Source organism: Aulonocara sp. 'chitande type north' Nkhata Bay, linkage group LG19, assembly GCF_057382095.1.
Source record: "Aulonocara sp. 'chitande type north' Nkhata Bay isolate Kocher_YH1m ecotype deep benthic linkage group LG19, A_spYH_male_GT1.1, whole genome shotgun sequence".
In the NCBI taxonomy this organism is placed as follows: domain Eukaryota; kingdom Metazoa; phylum Chordata; class Actinopteri; order Cichliformes; family Cichlidae; genus Aulonocara; species Aulonocara sp. 'chitande type north' Nkhata Bay.
The window spans coordinates 15,837,061-15,859,633 of record NC_141362.1 but is presented as its reverse complement, the minus strand read 5'-3'; the positions used below and the strand labels follow the sequence as shown (position 1 = coordinate 15,859,633).

Below are 22,573 nucleotides of genomic sequence, written 5' to 3'. Positions count from 1 at the left end.
TTAATGCGTATAGTATGTATACTGACCTATGAAAGGCTGTCCAGGATAGCTTAGTTATGCTTCAGTCACCCCGCAACCTTGAAAAGGATAAGTAGAGGAGACTCAATGGATGCAAAACTGTGCGTGTGTGTGTGTGTGGGGGGGTCCTCTATCAGAGGTCTGGGAGCTTGAGGGTCCTGCTTAGTGTCTTTACTGTTCCTAGGACTGCACTATCGTGGACAAAGATCTCGGATGTTGGATCTGCTGGAGCCACTTGCCTAGCTTGGGAGTCACTGCACAGAGCACTCCAGTTGCCACTGACACCACCGTTACCTTCACCCTTCATATCTTCTCAAGCTCTTCTCTGAGCCCTTGGTACTTCTCCAGCTTCTCGTGTTCCTTCTTTCTGATGTTACTGTCATTTGTTATAGCTACGTCTATCGCTATGGCCGTCTTCCTCTGCTTGTCCACCACTACTTTGTCGGATGGTCAGCCACCACCATTTTGTCCTGTATCTGGAAGTCCCACAGGATCCTAGCTAGGTCATTCTCCACCACCCTAGGGGGTGTCTCCCATTTTGACCTTGGGACTTCCAGGCCATACTCGGTACTGATGTTTCTGTATACTATGCCAACCACTTCATTATGGCGCTCCATCCCCTGCCTGCTAGCATCTTGCACCCTGCTGTTATGCCCCGCATTTTCTCAGGGGCATCTTTACACAGCCTGCACATGGGATCTCGCCTGGTGTGGTAGACCCCAGCCTCTATGGATTTCGTGCTCAGAGGTTGTTCCTGTGCTGCCATGATTAGTGCCTCTGTGCTGTCTTTCAGTCCAGCTTTGTCCAGCTACTGGTAGGGTTTTTCTCTCACTCATATCCGAGGTATATCTTTAAACCTATGCCCATACTAGGATACAGGAAAAATCAGTCAGGTAATCAGATCCATCACTTACTTCCCTTTCACACCCCTCCCCCACCCAGTGTACATGACACGTCCTGTACTGGTGAGTTTAAATGTCATGTTCTTTAAATTGATCTACAATCAATATTCAGGCTCTGAAGCAGTCCCACAGTGGCTAATCAGACAACTGAGGCCAGCATGGGTCAAAATATGCAGGATGAGTTGTCACGTTCTCTTACTAAAAGCACATTTTGGTGTAATAGAAATGGGAATTGATTTTCACAAAATTTTGTATGGCATGCATGCAAGTATGATGGCTTATAAAACGAGTTCTGATCCAAATGAAGTGCCTTAAAATCTTTCTCACACTGATATTATTCCTGGCAACACTTTATAACAACTACACACTGGTAAGCATTAGTTTGGTATTAGTAAACATTAAATAATCATTTATAAAATATTCCTTAGTAGTGGTTGGTATGTAATTTATAAATACAGATGTAAATGCTTTATTTTTGACTAATAAGTTCCTATAAAACTTTATTGTTATATTTATTATATAAGGAATATGTACTAAACATCAAATACAAATCATATTAGCATTCAAAGTGATGTATTAAAGTAAAATAAAGTTTGGGATGGTAACTCTTTAGCACACAACATGGCAAGTTTGTTTGTTTTTAGCTACTAAACAGGGTGCAACCCAAAATTATGTCAACTAATCAAAAACACAACTATAGTAGGGTTATTTAAATATGTTTATCTGAAGATAGCCAACTGAACTAAAAAATACTAACAATGAAAAGAGGATGGTGTAAGTGCTGCAAGCGCTTCCAGCACAGTTAATCCTGGCATGCAATCCAGTTCATTTCAGTTTATTTATATAGTGCCAAGTCACAACAACAGTTGCCTCAAGGCACTTTACATTGTAAGGTAAAGACCCTGCAATAATAGAAAGAAAATTCCAACAATGGCAACTAACTATGGCCTCATCAGTGACAACGATGAGGCCGCCTACAGGGAGGAGGTGGATCGTCTGGCTGAGTGGTGCGACACAAACAACCTGCTGCTTAACACCGAGAAGACCAAGGAGCTCATCGTGGACTACAGGAGGAATGCTGACCCACATCCACCCATCCACATTAAGGGGACGGCTGTGGAGCGTGTGAGCAGCTTCAAGTTCCTGGGAGTCCACATCTCCGAGGATCTCACCTGGACGACCAACTGCTCCAAGCTGGTCAAGAAGGCTCACCAGCGCCTCTTCTTCTTGAGGACCCTGAGGAAGAACCACCTGTCCTCAGACATCCTGGTGAACTTCTATCGCTGCACCATCGAGAGCATCCTGACCAACTGTATAACAGTCTGGTACGGGAACTGCTCTGCCTCGGACCGGAAGGCGTTGCAGAGGGTCGTGAAAACTGCCCAGCGCATCGCCGGAGCACCACTTCCTGCCATAAAAGACATCTACAGGAAGCGGTGTCTGAAAAGGGCTGGGAAAATCATCAAAGACCCCAGTCACCCATCACATGGACTCTTCACCCTCCTGCCCTCTGGGAGGCGCCACAGGAGCCTCCGGACTAAGACCACCAGGTACCGGAACAGCTTCTTCCCCACAGCTGTCAGACTCCTGAACTCTGCCTCCTGACATCTGACCCACGTTAAACTCATGGACTGAACATACACACACCCACAATGGACAACTGTACCCTCAAACACACAATAATAACATGGACTGAACCACCACTCACAACCACTAGCACTTTATATAGCCTCTGTAGAAACTATCTACACCCTCACTTATCTTAACTGCACTACTGTATAGCTCTGTGTAAATAATCATTCTGTACATTCGATAATCTTTAATCCTACAACTGTTTACAACTTGCATAGTTCCCATTTCTGTATAGCTGTATATCTCAGATTCTGTAAAGTTATTTATTTCATATTCTGTATAGTTTTTCATATTTATATCCTGTTCACATCCTGTACATAGCTTGTACTCACTACAGCCTGTACATACTTATAGTTATAGAATATTCACAACATACTTCATACCGTGTACATTATAACATACCATAATAGACCCATTTCTGTAATATACTCACATATCTATATTATTGCTAATATACATTGTAATATATCTATATCACTAAAGCACTTCTGGATGGATGCAAACTGCATTTCGTTGCCCTGTACCTGTGCATGTGCAATGACAATAAAGTTGAATTCTATTCTATTCTAAAGCTGCTGGTCATGATGTCGGTTTGGATATGTGGTGAGAGGGAAACATGAGGATGAAACCAGGAGATGTCCTTACTGAATCATCAGAGCTGAACAGGTGATGGAGAAACAGGTTTACATTTTAGGTGACATGAATGAGTTGACGGGAAGAAATTAACTGTTTCTGAGAGACAAATAACACTAGGATCCATACTTTTCTTTCTTATTCGCATTTAAAATGTCTAGCTTTTAATAAATATTTATCAGAATCTTACAACCAAGTTTTCATCTGATGTAAAATGGATAGAAATACATTACTGTATTCAGTAAATATTAAGTCTAGTAAATACCCTAGTAAGTTATAGTATTCTTTCCTTTGGGAAGGTACCATCTGTGCAGTCTGCAATTCTGTTGAATAAAGATGTTGAATCTATTTGATTACAGGAGAAAAATAATAGATTTCTGTGCATTTGTTTGATACGTGCATTAAATTAAAATCAGTTTTGTCAATTAAGCATCTTGAAACAGAGGGTGGGGGAGTGGTTCCCTATTTTATTTCTTTTCTTTTGTTGCTGGGACAACCCTATTAGTTAGGTATATGTAATTATAAATTAGGTTGATTTATATTTTTGCTACAGACCGTTTAGAATACCAGAATAGGGAGGGTGGTGTAGGTTTAAGTTTATTATAAAGGCTTTATGGCTTTTCCTATAATACCATGGTGGGCCGGTCACTAGTCAAAATGCCCGGGCTGATTTTTGTCCCAGTCCAGCCCTGCTGATCACATATCACAATGTGTGCTATTTCAGCCAACAGTGCACCTATATCTTCTCTGAAAGTCAACTAAATGAAAAGCGTAATATCTAATTTCATAAGAATGGTTCAGTGTTATAGCCTCTTACTTCTGTAGAAGACAATAAATTAAGACCCTTTCCAGGAGCTGAAAAGTGCTATATGTGAAATGTTGTAAGAAGGCACAAAATATCTGGGAATCCTCAAAAGTTACAAAGGAATTAAACCAGAAAAAATGTATCAAAACCTGCATGGAGCAAGAGGATTTACTTCTCAAGTTAGCATCAGCAGAATAAATTTAGACTTAAAACATCTGATTTGTATGTTTTTACTAAAGCTTCATCAGAGGTTTAAAAGATACAGACGATACTCTCGAGACTGGATTAAGGACAGGAATGAAGAAAGTGTTCTTTTATTTCACTCCTCCTGAGTACAGACACTCTTTCTTCTCCTGACAGCCAGATTCAGGGTGCCTGCCTGCCCCTTTTGATCTCTATCAGTAACTGAGGAAGCCGGCTCTGAGCTGCGAGCCCCGGATTGAAAATAAAACCCTTCTGAGTCCCGCTGTTGCAGCTCTTGCATATCAAAGTGGAAACCAAACATCAAACCACAGCTGATTTCCTGGCTTTTAACAGTGTGCGCTACAATTCTGCTGATGATTCTTTCATATCATTCTGCTACCAGTCCAATAACACTGGTGTCATCATGCATTTAATTACACAGCAGAGAACCCAGCCTTCTAAAACCCACTCCTCTGACTGTTGGTTGGGAAAAAATGTGTTGTTGTTTCAGCTTAATTGTGAAACAGCACAATGATAATCTCCTAGTCTCATTATCCTGATGAGAAGGAGCTCTTTGTCTGAGTCCTACAGCATTAGTGCAAAACAGTTATTCCTGTCCATTAATTAAAAAGCTTTTTAATTAACTTTACTGTTAGCAGACTGCTTTTTAGCTATTTGTAATGCATAATTGTACATTACAGTTGGGAAAGGAAACTCGTAAAACATTTAGTCCAACATATTACAAAAACTGAATTATAGCTCCACTTTCTTAGCTTACAGTAGGGCCGTGCGGTCTTCTCCTGCTGTAGTTCATATGCTTCACGGTTTAATGTGCTGTGCCTTCAGAGAGGCTCTTGTGCATGCGTGGGTTGTAAAATCATGTATATCACCTTTCTTCTACATTCTGAATCTCGGTTTGAAGTTTAGCACGTTGTTTTGACCATGTCTACGTACCTAAATGGGTTGAATTACATTCAGGTATGACACTAGTGTTTAAAGAGGTGTACCTAATGAAGTGGTAGGTGAGTGTATACTGACACGAGGGGCATTTTCTTGTCCGTTTCATTTCTGACATTGGCGTCTTGAAACTATGATTAAAATTATTGTTGGAAGACATTTTTGAGCAGATAAAAAGCAAGTCCGTGGTGACAGGCTGATGTGAGATCAGTAAGGTGGAAGCAGGAGAACAGGAGCAGAAGGATACTGAAATCATCACAGGGGAATATTTTAACATGCGAAATATTTTTGGGAGCAGGATTTTGTAGAAGAGCTAAAAAGGAGAGACATTTTTCTTATCCTTGTTATGTTTTACATCTCTGGGCTTCCACAGATCCAGCTGCAAGTGCTTTATGCTGTTTACTCAAAGGAAGTGCGCTGCAGGGACTTCCTCTGAGTAAACGAAGAAATGGCAAGATAACATTATGTAATATCGGTGTTCAGTCGGCCCGGACTTAACAAGTAAAGATGAGGGATTTTCTGGTTGGGGAGGGGGAGGCAGTTTAACATTTTATCTTTACATTTGATTATTTCATCAAATTCTTCAGTGGCACTTTCTCACTTATCCGCCCGACTCAGCCGCATCAGATAGATAACTCAGCTGAAGGGTTGTTTTTTTTGAATATTGCATTAAATGGGTGACCTGAAAAGAAAAGGCAAGACCATGTCGCCTTCTTCCATCATCTCAGGAATCTTTTCTGATGATCATGTCATTGTAGGTGTGGAAATGGTTAATAACTGAGTTGAACCCATTTAAAAAAACAAAACAAAACAAAAAAATCCCAAAGGTCATTAGGAGCAGTTATTGTTTTTTAGACTAACGGGTGTGGAGGTGTGAAAAAGGCTGGGGACCACTGGATTAAGAGACAATAGACTACTTAAAGACACACAGGAAACCAGTGGGTCATATAATGTCCCTGCAGACTAATTGTGATTAAGTTAGTTTAGGGTCTACTTGACATTCATGCACAATCTGCAGCTATTGTTTGTTTCTTTGTGGTACTTCAAATCAGAATAACTATGGTCTGGTTTGGTTTGATTGGAGATTGCAGAACGACAGGTGACTTCTTTCCAATGCCAGTTTTTTAATGGATTTAAGGGGGGGAAGAAGAAAAAAAAAAAAAGGACAAACGAAGCAAGTGACTTTTTATTATTTTTATTCACTGACTAAAAGAAGAGAAGCATTCATTCCACAATAATTCAAATCAACATTCGGCAGGTTGACCCCTCAATTGTATGCCATCTGTCATTTCAGAGGTTTTACGTGGAGGTTTATAACGCGTCCTCCCTTTTCTTCACCACAGAGTCATGGATCAACACTGTTCAATGATAAAATCTGTCCTCTTACTTCCAGAGGACTCTTCCCCTGCAGACTAATCCAAAAAACAAACAAACAGCTGGGACAATTTCAAATATCACTTTTGTGCCTTTTCTTGTGGACATTTAGGGTAAAACTCTGTTTTGCTTGGTCTTAAAAATCCACAAGCCATCCTTTTAATCACACCTTGGTCTGTTTGATATAGCTCAGGTGAGTTACAGAATTGACTCGCTTTTAAAGCTCTGTGCAGAACAGATTTGGAAGTTTTTTTTTCCTGAAATATGCTCTGTGGTACGTGAAGTCTATCCAGCTGTGTTCTGGGTTCAGTCTGGTTCCCTGCTTACAGAAAGGAGGTAATAACCCGGTGCTATGTGCTCACGTTAACCGACACAGTCACACAGGAACGTTACGCTCAGAATATTCAACATTAACGATGGTAAAACCATTTCTGCAAAAAACACAACAACAGAGCTTCTGATTTACAAAGTCTGCGTGATTTCAGAGTATACTTCATGTTCATAAATTGAACCCGGACATGTGTTGCATAAGAGTATACCACGGTAATGCATTGTTGATACCTATACAAATATGCACTGTGTGAGTTTAGATATCTATATAGTTTATATTTCTTCCTCTATGGTTTTTCTAAAGATGCAGCCGGGCGCGGTCAGCAATGCTTGTGCCCCCTTTCTGGCCACTAGTAAGACTGCTGTTATTGCAAACTGTCCTGATTTTAAACAAATGCACAACATTCGTACCACGATAAAACTGGGGCCATCTAGCCAGTCTCACAGAGACCAAGAGTGAGCCCGCCGTCACCGCTGCTGTCGCTGGGCTGGCTGACCAGAATCAAAAAGATCTTAAAACTAAATGATAAGATTTCAGAAATCATCATAAGGCCAAGTATTGTCATTGCAAGTTCTTATTAGTTTACATCTTCGTTTCTATTGTATGACAGTGAGAAAAACCAAATATAAAAATAGGAGGAAAAGAAAAAAGAAAAAGAGGATGAGTGTGGATTATATGCATTCCTCTTGCATAGTTGTATTGCTGGACTGGGCAGCAGGCCTGCCTGCCTGGCTAATTAGGAGGTTTGGCTCTCCAGACTTGACAAGAACGACTTTGTTTACCAGCCAGAAACATCACAGCCACAGTAGCTGAGATCTAAATGGAGATAGTTGGCCGACACTGAGCATGAATATCTATCAGGTCCCTGATACAGTCAGGCGCTGCGTGAATCTCGCCATGCATCAACGATACTGACAGAATTTGGCCAGGTTAATGCCATCAGTGCCATTTTGTCGTTTCGCCTCTACATCTACAGAGAAGCAAGTAAATGATAACACCATTACTATCGCACCCAGGCTGACATCATCGTCATCATCATCATCAGCTGGCAGGAAAACTAAAAGCCGGAGTGTCCAAACTTCCTGTCAGTGCTAGTACATCTAGCCTCAAACACATGTACTTATCTCTGTTACAGGACTGATTTTATACCAGTGCAATGCACATCCAGTGTTTGTCTCCAAGTTACTGAAACACATCAGGAAGCTAATCAGATTTGTCACATTCCTGCATGCGGCCAGCCCTCTGTGAGCTCATTCAGTCCTGCATGTACTGGTAGTAGTCTGTGGTCAAAGCATTTAAATGAGAAAACAAACCTAAAAAGAAATACAACCTTGCTATGAGGAAACCCTGTCTCTTCATGTTAATCCACCAGAAACACTGAACCAGCCCTGAATGTCTTTTAGGGAAGGCTTCAGGCCCAGAACCATCTTACTACCTCTTCTTCTTAAACTATTTAAGTTTCATTTTCCAGAACATTCTGAGAGTCAACATCACAAACCCTCGAGTCGGCATCGAGTCTAAGCAACGATCAAAGTGGAAATGAAACTTGTGATGAGTGTCTGCCTGTGGCTCTGAGCCCGCGTTTAGGCGGATGCAGATTTGACACAGTCTGCTGCTTTGGTACTAAAATAACACACACACTCATGACCCTGTCCATGTCAAGGGAATTAGCAGTGGCTATCACAGAGGTTTCATACCCATCCCTCTGTATAACAGCCTTGATTGGACAGTATATTTACAGTTCTGCAAGCATGCCACCAAGGCCAACTTTCTCAGATAGAGTGCATTAGAGGCCAGCTCTGTGGGTTCATTTAAGGGCCATGTGAGCCCAGTTATCTTCAAGGATTTCTCTGAATGCACATAACAGCACAAGAAAAAAATTAAATAAAAAGAAGCTAAATAATAATTAAAAAAAAGTTAAAGTATAAAATGGTCAAAAGGGCTGCGGCCACTTGAATGTGCAGTAAGTGCTGGTAATGGTCTCCTGAATAACTGACATCCCATCATCCCTCCAGAGCCTTCAAACCTGTCATTTTTAATGGCAGGACTCATTAAAAATAAGGCTCTGCTAGCTTTGTGTCAGTCAAACAAACTCCGTCTGCATATGTTATAAAAGTCAGCCCAGCACAGGCTCCCGTGCATCCAAAGTGAACATGCATCTGTGTCCTTAACATGCAGTCCTGTTTTTCACCTGCCAGACTGACTCAACATGTGAAACCACCTGATTCCACAGCCCTCTTTTTTTAGCACTGTGATAGTCAAGTTGCTTTTGTCACACCCCCCCCTCTGTCCTTTGTGACTTTGTGTACCGGACACAATATGGCCTCAGAATGCTGAAGCATGGCATCGCAGAAACACACATTAGAAACTCAATTTACCTCCTGAAATGAACAACACCCTTCATAACCATTTCTAAGGGTTATCACACCTCCACTCTGCTCAGGCCAGCTGCTAATCTGGTGTGACTCGTCAGTTCTAGATGCATCTCTGATCTCTTCACACATAGACCATTCAAAGTAAAAAATATATAGTTTCTGTAGATAATCTTCTTGCAGACCTTGCAGCAGTAAACTGTTTGCATGTCAGACGGCCTGAGCGACGCCTGTGTGGAATGTCCCGTTCCTAGAAGATCTCTAGCAGCAAATCACTTTATAGCTCAGGACTAAACACTTCCCCTCAAACTCGACCTTGGGTACAGGCTTACTGGCCAAACACCACATCACATGAGACACATGGGCCTTTGTCCTCACTCTGCCATTTTTCAGGGTGCAACTCCTCCTGGAAGCATCTGCGAGAGTGTTTAGCCCCTGACTTTACTGAGATTGAACCTTCTTAGTTTTACATTCATTTGTTCCTCACAGTGAAACAGACGATGGACAGGGAAGAGAAAGGAGGAGGAAAACTCCAGATCACTCTGCTTAAGCCTCTGTAGGAGTGTCCTGCACTGGACTGGACTTTAAGCAACATGCACTGTAGACCCTGAGTGCCGTTTAGAGGTAACACTGTACAAGATGTGCAGCAATGCTGATCCAATAATGCCTTAAAACCCATATTCTTGTGTTTCTAAACACAGGGCACAGTCAATGACCAGACGGGAAGCCTTTTGCTCTCAGGTCTGGATTCACTCCAACCACATGGCGAGACTGTTGACATTTTATCACATCCAGTATGGTCCAAAGTGTAAGAAGGGCAGAGTTTGACACCAAACAGACTATTAATAGTCAGTGGAATAAACATAGGAGAAAAAAGGAGTGGAGAAATATCAGAAAAGTAGGAGCTTTAAAGGAGAAAACAATACTGGACCAGCCTCCAGTCAGTGTGTGTCTTTGTGGGCACTTCAGATAGACTTGTGTCTGGGTTAAGTTTGTTCCTCTGTGGTCTTTGGCAGCTAAGAACACATCAAGGGTGGAGAACAGATCCAGTGACTCCTAAGATTCTTTCAGCTTCAGGCCTGAGGTTTCCATCGTCCTCCTCCTTTTCCAAAAACCGATTGAACCCTGAGAACGAATGATTTCTGTTCCTGTTTCCCGCTGCAGAAGAAGTGATAAGACTACACTGGTGAACACGAGCAAGCCTCGCCCTCTCCCCTACAAATACAAATACACACAGGCATGCATACATCGCATGGGACTGCACAGCCAAAAACATCTTATTTATATATTTCTACTGCATACAAGTGAAAAGCTGAGCAGAAAAATGTAGGCAGGATCCGAGAGGAATCAAAACACGATGGCTGCTAAAGCCTTCATCACTGCAGCTTTTAACCCTTAAAAACTGAACTAATAATAACAACACCTAACAAAGCCAATATTTTTCTGACAGGCAAGGTTTGAAAAGCAGTGAGACTTCAGAGGCTTTCAGGCACAAGATGGCTCAATATTTAGCTATTGGCCACAATGCTGGACTGGTTGCACTTCTGTTTGACCTCTTGTCTCCTTGGAAGGATAAACCAGGATTTCTCTAAACGTGCCTTCACTAAAATAGAGTTTTTTCCATTTCTAGTTTTGTGGCGCAAGTATTTCAGCAAGCTAACAAATCTGAACTGTAATTCTGATTATCTGAGCTTAATCTCTGGTAAAAACACCATTCCTTCCTTTAATTTTGGCAGATAAACAGCCAAATCTAAGTTCTAGCATGAAGCCAATAAAATCTAGAGACTTGTGAAGACAGGAAAGTGCTGATGAAACGAGAGTGGAACAGCTTCTTAAAAAAAATAAATCTACTTGCTTATTTGAGGTGACCAGTTACTTTGACATTACATTCTACTAAACACTGCCGTCATTTTTACACCTCTTACCTGTCTGACATCTACGAACAATACGAAGCTCTAACAGCTCTAACATCTCTCACATAAAAGAGCTTTTAAAAAGAAGAAAGGAGGAGGAGGAGCGTGGAAAAAGATGACATTAAAAAACCAACACGTTTTGGTCTGAATGTGTGATGTTGGTACGTTTCCCCTCTGAGTGTACAGAGCTATTTACAGCCACAAACAGCCTTTAAAAGAAACTCTTGGTACCAAAGTGCATTTATCCTGAGATATGAACCAAGGACTATAGAGATTATCATGGCTAAACCACCAAGGTCCCCTTAAACAGACAAGCAAACATTTGGTATCCGGGGCCAGTCGCTGCGATTAATTCATTCTGAAACTAACAAAGTGCTGGCACACTGGTTCCATATCAGTCCATGGGGAAGAGAATAAAATCACTAAGGTCAACACTGTAAACTATAGACCCTGATATGGACCTTTACAGTGTGCAGTGCCATTGTCCTCGATCTTTGCAAATCCATGCCTGAGCTGAAGCCATTTGGGTGGGCAGCTTTTCTGACAGTGGCTCGTTTACTCACGAAATTTGGGTCTAAAGTCTAACCCAACTTCCATTTTTCCTGTTAAAACCTCAACTCAGCTCAGAAAACTCCAATAGGACCTCATAGCCACTGAGCAGTCACAGCACTGTAGGATCACACTGCTATACTGAGCCCAGTAATCAACTGATGGTGCTCAGGTCTATCTGGAGTCATTTGGTCTATGATGCCTCGCTTTAGCTGTTAACATTCATTTCATGTATTAAAGTGATCGCATTCACTTGAAAGCAGACAAGTAAAGACACTGACTTAATCAAAGTCATGCAATTGTGAATGAATGAGGACAAGCTCAGCCAGACCCACAGTGCCAAAGCATTTCACCTCAGATAACCGACCATCAGTTCAAACATTAATTGGGCCCAGCAGGTCCCCCATTGACAGCATAGATTCATTTGAACCACCCCACAGCCTCTCAGTCCCTCACATCTACTGAAGATATAAGACACGTGCAGCAAGCAGCATGGTTGTGCCATTCTTTAGTCTTTATCAACCATAATCTTTGAAAACAAATGTATGATTAGGTTTGCTGACCCCTCCGACTGAGGGTCTATCGGATGGCAAGATAAACAACAACATCAATAACAACAACTGTAGCCAGAAAACAAGGGGCTGTTTCAAAAGGCAACTGTGACTCAAGAGAAAATAATCCAAAGAAAATAAAATAAAAACAAAACTTCTACTCACATTAACTGATTGTTTCACACAAGCTACACAACATTGCCACCACTGCTGGTCTTAGAGACATTAAAAGCCTACCTGAGACTGACAGAAGCAGCTTTCGTCACATGACCCGAAACCTTACTGTGCTGCTGCATTGGAGGAGGAAGAGGAAGAAGGGGGGGAAAAAAAAAAAAAAAAAAAAAAAAAAAAAGGAGCAGTCTTGGCTGTCAGTGAAACCTACAATGTTAAAACTCAGCTATTCAGCAAGAGTAAGCCTTCAATGGCTGGCCAACAGCGTCAGAAATGAATTAAGTTACATTCAATGCACCCATTCCTCCCTCCTTGCTCTCAATCATGATTTGTTCCCCCTCAAAAAGAAAGAAGAGCTCTTCCTACCAACAGTACTGCTGCCATGACCTGTGTGATAGCTGCTCCTGCAGAATACTGCTGCTGTTCTAACATGGCCTCACCAAGAGTTTGGAAGCTGTTACAAAAGAGATTACTTAAATCACAAATATACATATGGCATTAAGGAACAAAACCCTGTTTTCTCTTAAAAAAAAAAAAAAAAAAATATGAAGGACTACTTGAAGATGTTTTTGACCTCAGAGCCCTCCAGCGTCATGATTTTTGACTTTGTGTCATTGATCCCTTCTGCGTTCTTACAAACAACTGGAAGGCTCTGAAATCAGAAAGGCAGAGATATTCATCCTGAAAGTAGAAAAAGAGTTTCTAGTTGTCGTTTTGTGATGAGCTGAATTTTGTAGTTTGGCCCTGAAAGCGAGTCAGAATACGGGGCTTCCCCATTTAGCTAACGCTGAGGTTTCCCTAGAAAGTCAACAAGTGAGCAGGGTGCAAAGTGTGTTGGCAACAAGCATGTAACAATATTCTCCTCAACACCATCGGTAAGGATCTCAAAACCCCTAAACTATTTTGGCTTTGAGTCGCCCCCCCCCCTCAATAATTATCAGTCATGGTGATGACACGGCTGTTACATTAAAACTCACTAGCAGCAGCCACAGCCATTTTACAGTGGCGTTTCCCACCCGGCTGGCAAGGCTCTCGAACTAGTGGACAAGTGCACGAGATGCTCTTTCAGAGCAACAGAAGAAGCAGCTATGGTTGTGTTACCCAGGAAGTTACTAATCAGTAAGTTTACAGACTCCAGACAGATGGATACAGAGCAATGGTTTGTTAAAAAAGATTTAAAAAAAAAAGAAAAAGAAAAAGAGAAACAAAAGAACTAAAGCTAATAGCTTGTGCCTGAACACACAACCCTTCTTAAATTCCTACAGTTCATCACTCAACCCGCCTGCCTGTCCTGTTCTAGCAGTGAGCAGGATAATAATATATCTCTATTTAAATACACACAAAGCCAATACAGGCAAGGGAACCACCACGCGGGAAGAAAGAAAAAGAAACCTCAACTGGGTTATACAAAGAGCAAGGAGGGATGGAAACAGTCAAATTAAAAAACAAAGGAAAACAAAACAAATCAAAAGGTACATTACACAGATGCTCCAGAGGTTATTAAGGTGAAGGAGAGAGCTCTGAATACTTGTGGGCAAGACCAGACCAGACTGAGCTGAGCGGGCGCTGGAAGCCGCACGCTGACCCACAAACTAAAACCTGTGAAGTCCTGCCAGCTGTCAGATCTCTGTGTGATATTCAAACCGAATGCTTTTCAGATTGTAATTAGCAATCCAGTTTTAAGTGAATACTCCTATCTGCAATATACATATATTTAAAACATCAGAAGCTGAATCCATTTTTCAAGCAACTGGCCAACTGGATAATAAGCAAAGCAAGACGACGTTGAAAAATGGTCAGACTTAATTATGGAAAAAAAATTTAAAAAATAAAAACAATCAGCTCACGTCAGTTCACATAATTTATAGACTATTCTTAAGCTCCACTTTAGATTTTTCGTTGGGTCTTGGTCTGGTCTGGTCTTGACACAGTTTAGGCTGTGATGTCTTGGGTTTGCCATCCCCCGTCTACATGCCCATGCTGAAGGCGCGCAGCTCATGATGGAAGTGCTGGGTGGGTTCGGACAAAAACACGCTGGAATCCAGGCAAGGCTGCCAGACACGGCCGAGGCCCAGAGAAACCTCCTTCACCAGGTTGTGGACTGGGTCGCCCTCTACGCACACCGACTGGTCTGGATCAAAGTCGATGCTCTCCTCGGAGACGGTCAGGACACGGAGGCTGGAGCCTCGCAGTCGGGAGATGGCCACCAAGTTATGGGACCACACAGTGTAACCTAAATGGATTCAGGCATTAATCATTCAGATTTCAAAGCTAATAATGAACATGTTTTGCAGATTTATACTCGAAACAAACCATAACAACTTCTTTTTAATACGGCCTACAGGAAGGCAAGACTGCCAATGAACTCTGCAGTTACTTTACTGCTGACTTCCTTCAAGCTACATTAGCTCTCCTGCTAGCAGCCAGTGCACTACTGCCGATGCGCAGTGTAGTAAGCATACCACTGAATTAAATAATAGTCTGTAGACTGGCTTTTAAATATATTTAAAAAAAATACAATTATTCAGCTTTTTCCAGGGATGCAATCTAAAAATATTGGACTGGTGTGTCCACAGTCACAACAGTAAGTCCACAGCTTGCTGCACTGTTTAGAAAACAGTCACTACAGGCCTGTTTTGTATGGAATTATTACCACTAGCCACACAGATCTGACCAACTACAGCTCACATTCTATCAAAGAAACAAAACTGAACTCACCATGTATCACGAGTACAGCCAGCTGAGTACATCTCCATGTCAAGAGGACCAAAGGGTCTTCGTTACGATTGATGCTGAGGTCAGGGAAGTCAGGGCCATCCCTCAGGAGCAGGAAGTGAGTCAGCGTTTTGTTGTACTGCTGGGAGATGAGCTCCAGTGTGGCGTCGGTCACCGGCATGCTGTAACTGTCGAGGTGAAGTCGCTCGAGGGGAAGGCTCGGCTTTAGGACCCTGAGGAGCTCAGAGCTGTCGACCTCCAGGGCCATGACGTACACTCGCAGGTTGGCGCTTACACGAACCTGGGGAAGACCAGGTAAACTTACTGATATGCTACAATTTACTAAATACACAGAGCCTCAATTCAGCATGAAATAAAAGCCACAATACAGAATCACAGCAGTACCAGTGCCTTCCAGTTATCCTCTGTAGCGGTCCCTTCTAATGATTTAAACTCCAGGGTGGCCCCGTTGAGCAGCAGGGAGAGGCGATGAAGTGGAGTTCGCCGTGGAGATGCCAGCAAACCACAAAGCTCAGATGTAAAGTCAGTAAAATCGAGAGCCAGAGAATGAAGGTTAGAGAGGCGATCCAACTCAGATGGGGAGACGAGGGGCCCTGAGGGAAATTCGGAGGAAAACTTTCAGTTATTCAGCATTACTGTCACATAATGTTTACAAACTATATGATGTAACAGACATACCTAGCTGATGGTCCAGTAAACTTAGGTGCTGTAGGGTCTCAGCTGAAGGATTGGACAGGCAGGATAAAGAACAGGAAGTCACCAGGCCCAGCATGAAGCTACAAGACAGCCACCTCAGCTGCCTGCTGTTGGAGAGGACCTCCATAAACAACTGTTGGATTCTATCGAGAGACAAAGAAAGACCATTTAAAAAACCAGAATGACTACAGCTGCCGTCAAATCTGGTTTAAAAAACAAAAAACAAAACAATCCCCAAAATCATTCCTGACAGTGGAGTAAAGAAAGAAAAGATCATCAGGGTATATACACTTTCAAAATGTCCCGACTTTATGTGTTTAAATGTAAGCCTAAAATGGATCTATTGTAATGATGTCCAAACAATTTCAACACACACACTACAATCAGACTGGTGGAGCTATGCTCAGCAACTTGGTGCATTTCACACAGTGTTTTATGGCCAATTGTGTCTACAACACAAACCACAGAGCACAGAAGCTACACTGAAATCTCATTTTTATTTAAACATCACTTACTGAACTACTGCTCAGCTACAAAACAAATCCACAACTGCTGTGAATGAGACAAAAAGCTATCAAGGCAGGCAATGATGTGCATGTTATTCTGAAAAGCCAGTAGTCCATGTGCTCTGTAAGTTAAACTGACATTAAAAACACCTGACACAAACCGGCCAACTATGAAACTCTTCGCCAGTTAAGTGAATGCTATTGATCATACTGTTACAGTGGATCACTCTGCTGAGGAATCTGGGATCCTTGCATTCATGTGGATGTTACTGTACATCAGTAAAAACTGCAGCTGGACAATACGCTCTGGACCTCAAGAAACAAAAACAAGGCACTGTCCTCATCCTCTAAATACCCTAAGAAATCCCATGTACATGCCCCAAAAAGTGAGAGCTGTCTGGGAGGCATACTGGACACAAACACTGTATTAAAAAAAAAACGAGGTTGTGTGACCTTCTTCATAGTCCACTTCTCATCATTGAGACAGGGAGTGGATCTACATGTACCTATCAGAGCATGGCTATCCATCATCCACCATAACGTGTGTCCCAAATACAAAAACACTCAGAATGACGGGAAATAAATAAGAAATAGCAGCAGGAGGGCCGAACTCAAATGCAATGACTGATTTAGGCTGCTGCAATTAATAAACACAAATTGACAGAACATAAAACTGGATTCAAGTCATAACATTTTCTGTCTTTTTACTTTAACACACACACACACACTCTCACTCTCTCTCTAAAGCCAGGAGCTTTTCTTTCAAGCTGTAAATATGTTTCTTAAAGCTGTAAAGTTGGCCATTTAAAAAATGGAGTCTATTGGGACTGATTTGCTTTTGGAGCCAGCCTCAAGTGGCCAGCATTTTTGGCACTTCCGTATTGGTTTAATTCATTTGCTGTCTGCTCAGTGCAGAGGTGTGTACATGCATTCAGATTTGATGGGAATCAAAATTTTCCATCAGGGTCGATATACATAGACGTTGGATACTGGGTTATGTAAATGACCACTATTTAAAGCCCTCAGTCTTTTAAACACCAACAACACACAAAAACAAACGCTCCTTTTTCAGAGAGTCAATGCTTTGCTTTGCTACTCAGTTTTCTAGGCGGAAACCAGACACACACTTTGAGTGTTTGACGTGGACAAAGACGGTCCTGTGATGAAAAACTGTCTTTTCTTAATTTTGTAAATTAATTCCCCTTTAGAGACACCAAACACCGCAGACTTTCCATAACAACAAGAAGATGCAGTTTTGGAAATATTACTCATTCACACCCACATGCAGCTTTAATTATCACATTTGTCAGTCATTTCAGTGAAACCTGTTTTCATGCTTCGATGTTGTGACTTACTCATTGATCTTTTTGTCCCCCTGGTGGATTACATGCAGGTGAGAGCTGTCTAGTAGTCCCTCTTGCTGGAGAATGAATGTGTCTCCATACAGACTCAGCTTCTGCAGATTTCTGAATAGACAAAGACACGTACAGTTAGAGAAAAAAAAAATAAAAAAAAATTTGCAGTTATTACTAGAACACCTGTATCAACAGCAGCAAGTCAGATGAGTCATCCGATCCAAACAACTTAAAAATAAGGTTTCACCTGTTAAACAAACTGCAGCCATTTTGTTCAGTGTAATTTAGTCTTCACTTCTCCTGAGCTGCTTTCTATCCCGCACAGAATTATGGCTGCCCTGCACTTTCCCGCAGTGCTGTTGAAAGCCCTTTATATGCTGGCACCCAAAATAGATTGGCAAAGATCAAGCAGCAGTGTATACGCCAAAGTTGATTCTTTCGAACACTGATGCAGTCAATGTAAGCATAGTGGTCACAATGCAGCCAATTACCTTGTTTCAAACAGACGATCTACACCTCTTTTGATAGTAATGTTTGGAAGATCACCAACATAAACGTGGCGAAAAGCAGAAAGGACGAATTTCTTTATAGGACCGGTTACAAACATAAGAGGGAAGGGCAGGTTTATCTGCAAATAGGATGACATTTTCTTTCACATCAGTGTTGTTTTGGCTAAATGAACCAACAGGATTAAGAGGCAATAGATTTATTCATGTTATAAACGTATTGGAAAATTTACATTTTAACATTTTAAGCCATTTTATCACTTCAGTTTAATTTGGTCAGACATAAGTTACAATCAAATAACTGCAAATGACAATAACATGTATATGAATATCTTAAGAAATCAGTTAACACTATTTTTACTGTTTTCATAATGATTGTGCTTAAAGTCAGCATCCCTATGAATGATAATGACGACCTTTAAATAGTCCAACAGTACAACGACACAAGATACCAACAGCCATTACATTATAAACAAATATGAACCTTATCTGGGTGATGTGTAGTCTTCAAATAATAGTCAAACAGGTTCCATTAACCCAGAATTTCATAATTAGTGCATCCCTACAATCAACACTTCGCAAAGTGCCATCATTTATTGAAAACAGTTCCTGTTGTAGGCCATTTTCCCAACATTTTTAAATGTCTGAATTAGCCAACTCAATACTGATGGGAACATATCCCCTGCATAAGTGTCGCACATGCACCAGTGCAACCACAAGGGTTTCATACAGCCGCACATGGCACAGGCGTACCTGCAAGGTGAAGCGCATGTTACATTTGATATACCCACTTCCTGTGTATCAGCTGAGAGTTCAGGTTTATGGGCTCATGTGCAGCTACTTAGTGCCCTTAGAAAGAAACAACAACTTGCCTGTTCTCATTATTCGGAACATATGTCAGTGCTGGTGGAGCTGGCTCAGTGCACTAAATGAAAGGAACAACCCCCCCCCCCCCCCCCCCCCAGAAAACAACAACAAAAAACAAAAACAAACAAACAAACAAACAAACAAACAAACAAAAAACAGGCTTTTCATTACCCAATAGCAAACTCTGAAGTTAGAGGTTGTAGTCCTGATCTTTTCAAAACTACCATGCACAAAACAGACCATGGTTCTTAGATTCTCATAATGCTTCATCACCATGATGAGATCAGTGGAACAAGTTCATCCATTTATTTCAGTTCTGCTTTCCCCACCAAGCCCACTTTCACAATTCTACATCTGGATGAACCCAAATTTGTCACATTTTAAAAGTGTGTTTGAATAAATCAGGTGTCTGGAAGTGGATTACCACAGATAGATCATTATTGGTGTCTATATGTTGCCTGATACACACCGATAGTCAGTGAAAGTGTTGTGTAGGAAGTGGGAGAACATCCTTCCTTTGCCGCTGAAGCTTATAAAAACAACAGCCTGTTACTGAACTGAAACGTTATCAGTTAAAAGACAGCATTGGCACCAAATGCAACTTTCTGGATCTAGCTAGTAAAGCTGTACACCAGCAGGGAAGTGGGAAAGGGTTTAAGTTATCCTTAAACTGAAACAACTTTAAAACAAACAACAAAATAATGTCAAATATTTCAACCCCTTTAGTAGAATTAAGACAAAGCAACCAGTTTTGAATGCCAGCATCACAAAACACTGTAAAGAAGACGGGAGAAGGTGGAAAAAGGTGTGACACAGCTGCACCAATGAAATTAGAAGCGTTAACAGTGTCAAATTTTGACAGAGTAGGAGAAATTATCCTTTGTGTGTGTGAGAGAGAATATAAGTGATCGCGTCCTACAAACGGACAACAGGCTAAATACATCCACACACTGTATATTTGTGTGTGTGTGTGTGTGTGTCAGTGCTGATATCAGCAAGTCACAGCCAACAAAGCCTTCTAGCCTCCACCAGTGCTGTATTGTACCTGCTGCTATGGAGAGACCATAATGAGAAGTGTAAAATAGGACAGGTGACAAAAGGCATGCAGATGCCTCGCACATGCACCACCATTTAATTTATGCATGCAAAGGTGCCCTTAATAAACCATATGCATAACGCTTACTGCCACTGCAAAGACCTGGCATGATTACGTAACTCCTAATGCCAGGGTTTGTTTATAGCTAACTGAGCTAGCCAGTTGCTAGCTCACTGCGACGCATCTAAACCCGAGAAATTAAAAAAAAACAAAACAAAACAGGGCGAACATGTCAAGCGAATTTTTCACTCCAATTAAAAATATCAAAGCAGACATTTTCAGAGGTTATTTTCTAGTATTACCTATTGTTTCGGATGCTGGTGAACACACATAACACCTGGTCCAAGTAGGTGGCCACGGCATCCCTCCATCGCTCCTTGTGCTGCGGGTCGCTATCGGGACCCGGAGGCTGGTCCACTCTGGCGGACGACGGGTCGCTGTTCTGATGGCTAAGGTTTCCTTCCACCGGTGCGAGTTCTAGCTGCAAGTCTCGCACAAAAGAGCCAAACTTTCGCATAAGGAACTCAAGCTTCGGGGTTTCGTCAGAGCTGGAGCATCCACCACCACCTATTCGCAGTTTGAGCTCGGTCCACAGCGCGGGGTAGAACAAACACTCCCTCCAGCGAGAGCACACAGCCGAGGCCCGGAGCTTGTCTCGGTCGGACAGAAAGGAGAATATGTGGACAATAAGCTCGCTGGGCAAAGCCATGGCTCCGACACCCCCGCACAGAGCCATGGCGAGCTAAAAACGGCAAAAGCTGCTGTCGAAAAACCAACCAGACGTAAACGAAATGTCACAACCGTTTATTAAAGCGACGAGGTAGCAGCTGCGAATAGCAGCGACGTTTCTTCCTCTCGGCAAAAACAAACCGTTTTCAGCTTTGCCTTCAATACTACTGGAACGTACCACTCCACCGAATTACACGGGGACGGAAACAATCCCCACAAACCTTATCAAAGCATCCATCGCAGGTATTTCTTTTTTATTTCCTAACACTAATATTTTATTCTACCACGCTGATGACTTAGTGGTATTTTCATCAGATTTGGAGTAACCCGTGGCCGCATCGATACCTTGTCACTTGAATGGTTTCATCCGAAGGTGCTGTTATTTTTGCCATACTGACGTGCTCCGTTAGAGGGCAGTGTTTCTCGGCTGGAAAAAACCCGAGCCTCCACATGATCTTTATTTTGGAGTAAGTTTCCAGCACGACACACCCCCTCCAGTTCATGCCACACTCAAAAAAAAAGAAAGAAAAAAAATTACAAGGACAAATGCATGGTATGAAAATAATTTGCACAGCATATTTTTAACCAATGAACTGCATCCAATGTGAAAAGTCTGGAAGCAAAAACTGAATGGTAATGGGAGTTTTATTTTTTTAATGTCATTATAGAAGACAAAAAAAATGATATAACTGTTAATATACTCCTACTGTAATGTACGTAAACTCTAAAGTCCCTGAAAAAAGATGAAATGTGTTTTGACATACTAACTGGAAAGGTTTTCTTGAAGACGTTTCACCTCTCATCCGAGAAGCTTCTTCAGTTCTAAGAGCAATTGGTGGAGAGTCCCGGATTTTTTCCCCATTAATTTTCTTTTGCCTTTTCTTTGTTTAATTTGGTTATTTTGTGTTCAGTTTCCGGATATGCCTTAGCCTTTGCGGGTAAGGTAGTTGTTTGCAGTCATTTGATAAGTTAAAATCTCTCTGTGACTGTCTATTTTACCTTTGATGAAATTTTTATAACCATAATGAATGATTGTTTAACTTAAACATAGTGACACCAGTGTGTAAAGTGTAAAAGGTCAAAAAAAGCAACTCATCATGCCCCGATCTAAAGAAACTCAAGAACAGATGAGAAACAAAGTAAGTGACATCTATCTAAAGGCTTATAAAGCCATTTTTAAGGCTTTGGGTCTCCAGCGAACCACAGTGAGCGCTATTATCCACAAATGGATTGCGTTTGGGATCATTACTTTGCGTCCACACTCGTTTCATCTGACTCTTGGTGGCGCTGTCACTTGGTGTTCGCTCGCTCTGCGGTAGAGTATCACTTCCTGTTCCTGCTCAAACACAGTGGTGTTTCTGAGTAGCTTATTTGCGTAGCAATTTAATTAACAACTTTTAAATACATTCTTTTTCATAGTATAATCTTCACGTGCTTCATCCGAAGCACACTTTCTGTGTACTCACTACCTAATTTATAGCCAAAGTATTCACTCACTGTCTCTGTACTGTTTCGCTAGCTTAGCTTAGCTCGTAGCCGACTCGTTAGCACCATGGCTACGTCACCTGTCCCTCCTGCACTTTCTTGCTCATTGTGTCAGATGTTTAGTTACTCCTCGGCCTCCTTTAGCAGTAATGATATCTGTAACAAATGTAGCATATTTGCAGCTCTGGAGGCCAGGATTACTGAAT

At 41.7% G+C, this 22,573-nt stretch overlaps 1 protein-coding gene across 1 annotated transcript; it reads right to left on the bottom strand.

The window, feature by feature from the left end:
- Nucleotides 1-12,165: 12,165 nt before the first annotated feature.
- fbxo33 (F-box protein 33) lies at nt 12,166-21,049 on the bottom strand. Its single transcript, XM_086273872.1, has 6 exons — nt 20,456-21,049; nt 17,685-17,795; nt 15,806-15,966; nt 15,512-15,720; nt 15,110-15,407; nt 12,166-14,624 (listed from the first exon to the last, which is right to left on the bottom strand). The coding sequence occupies exons 1-6, from the start codon at nt 20,887-20,889 to the stop codon at nt 14,359-14,361; spliced, it is 1,479 nt and encodes a 492-aa protein (XP_086129998.1). The 5' UTR covers nt 20,890-21,049; the 3' UTR covers nt 12,166-14,358.
- Between the last annotated feature and the right edge of the window lie 1,524 nt (nt 21,050-22,573).

Bases quoted from the DNA above. Each gene is read 5' to 3' on its own strand.
- fbxo33 (XM_086273872.1), bottom strand. From the start codon at position 20,889: ATGGCTCTGTGCGGGGGTGTCGGAGCCATGGCTTTGCCCAGCGAGCTT. The intron at 15,967-17,684 runs GTAAGTCACAAC...GTCTCTCGATAG, and splicing joins GGGGACAAAAAGATCAATGA to AATCCAACAGTTGTTTATGG. The intron at 14,625-15,109 runs GTGAGTTCAGTT...GAATCCATTTAG, and splicing joins GGCTGTACTCGTGATACATG to GTTACACTGTGTGGTCCCAT.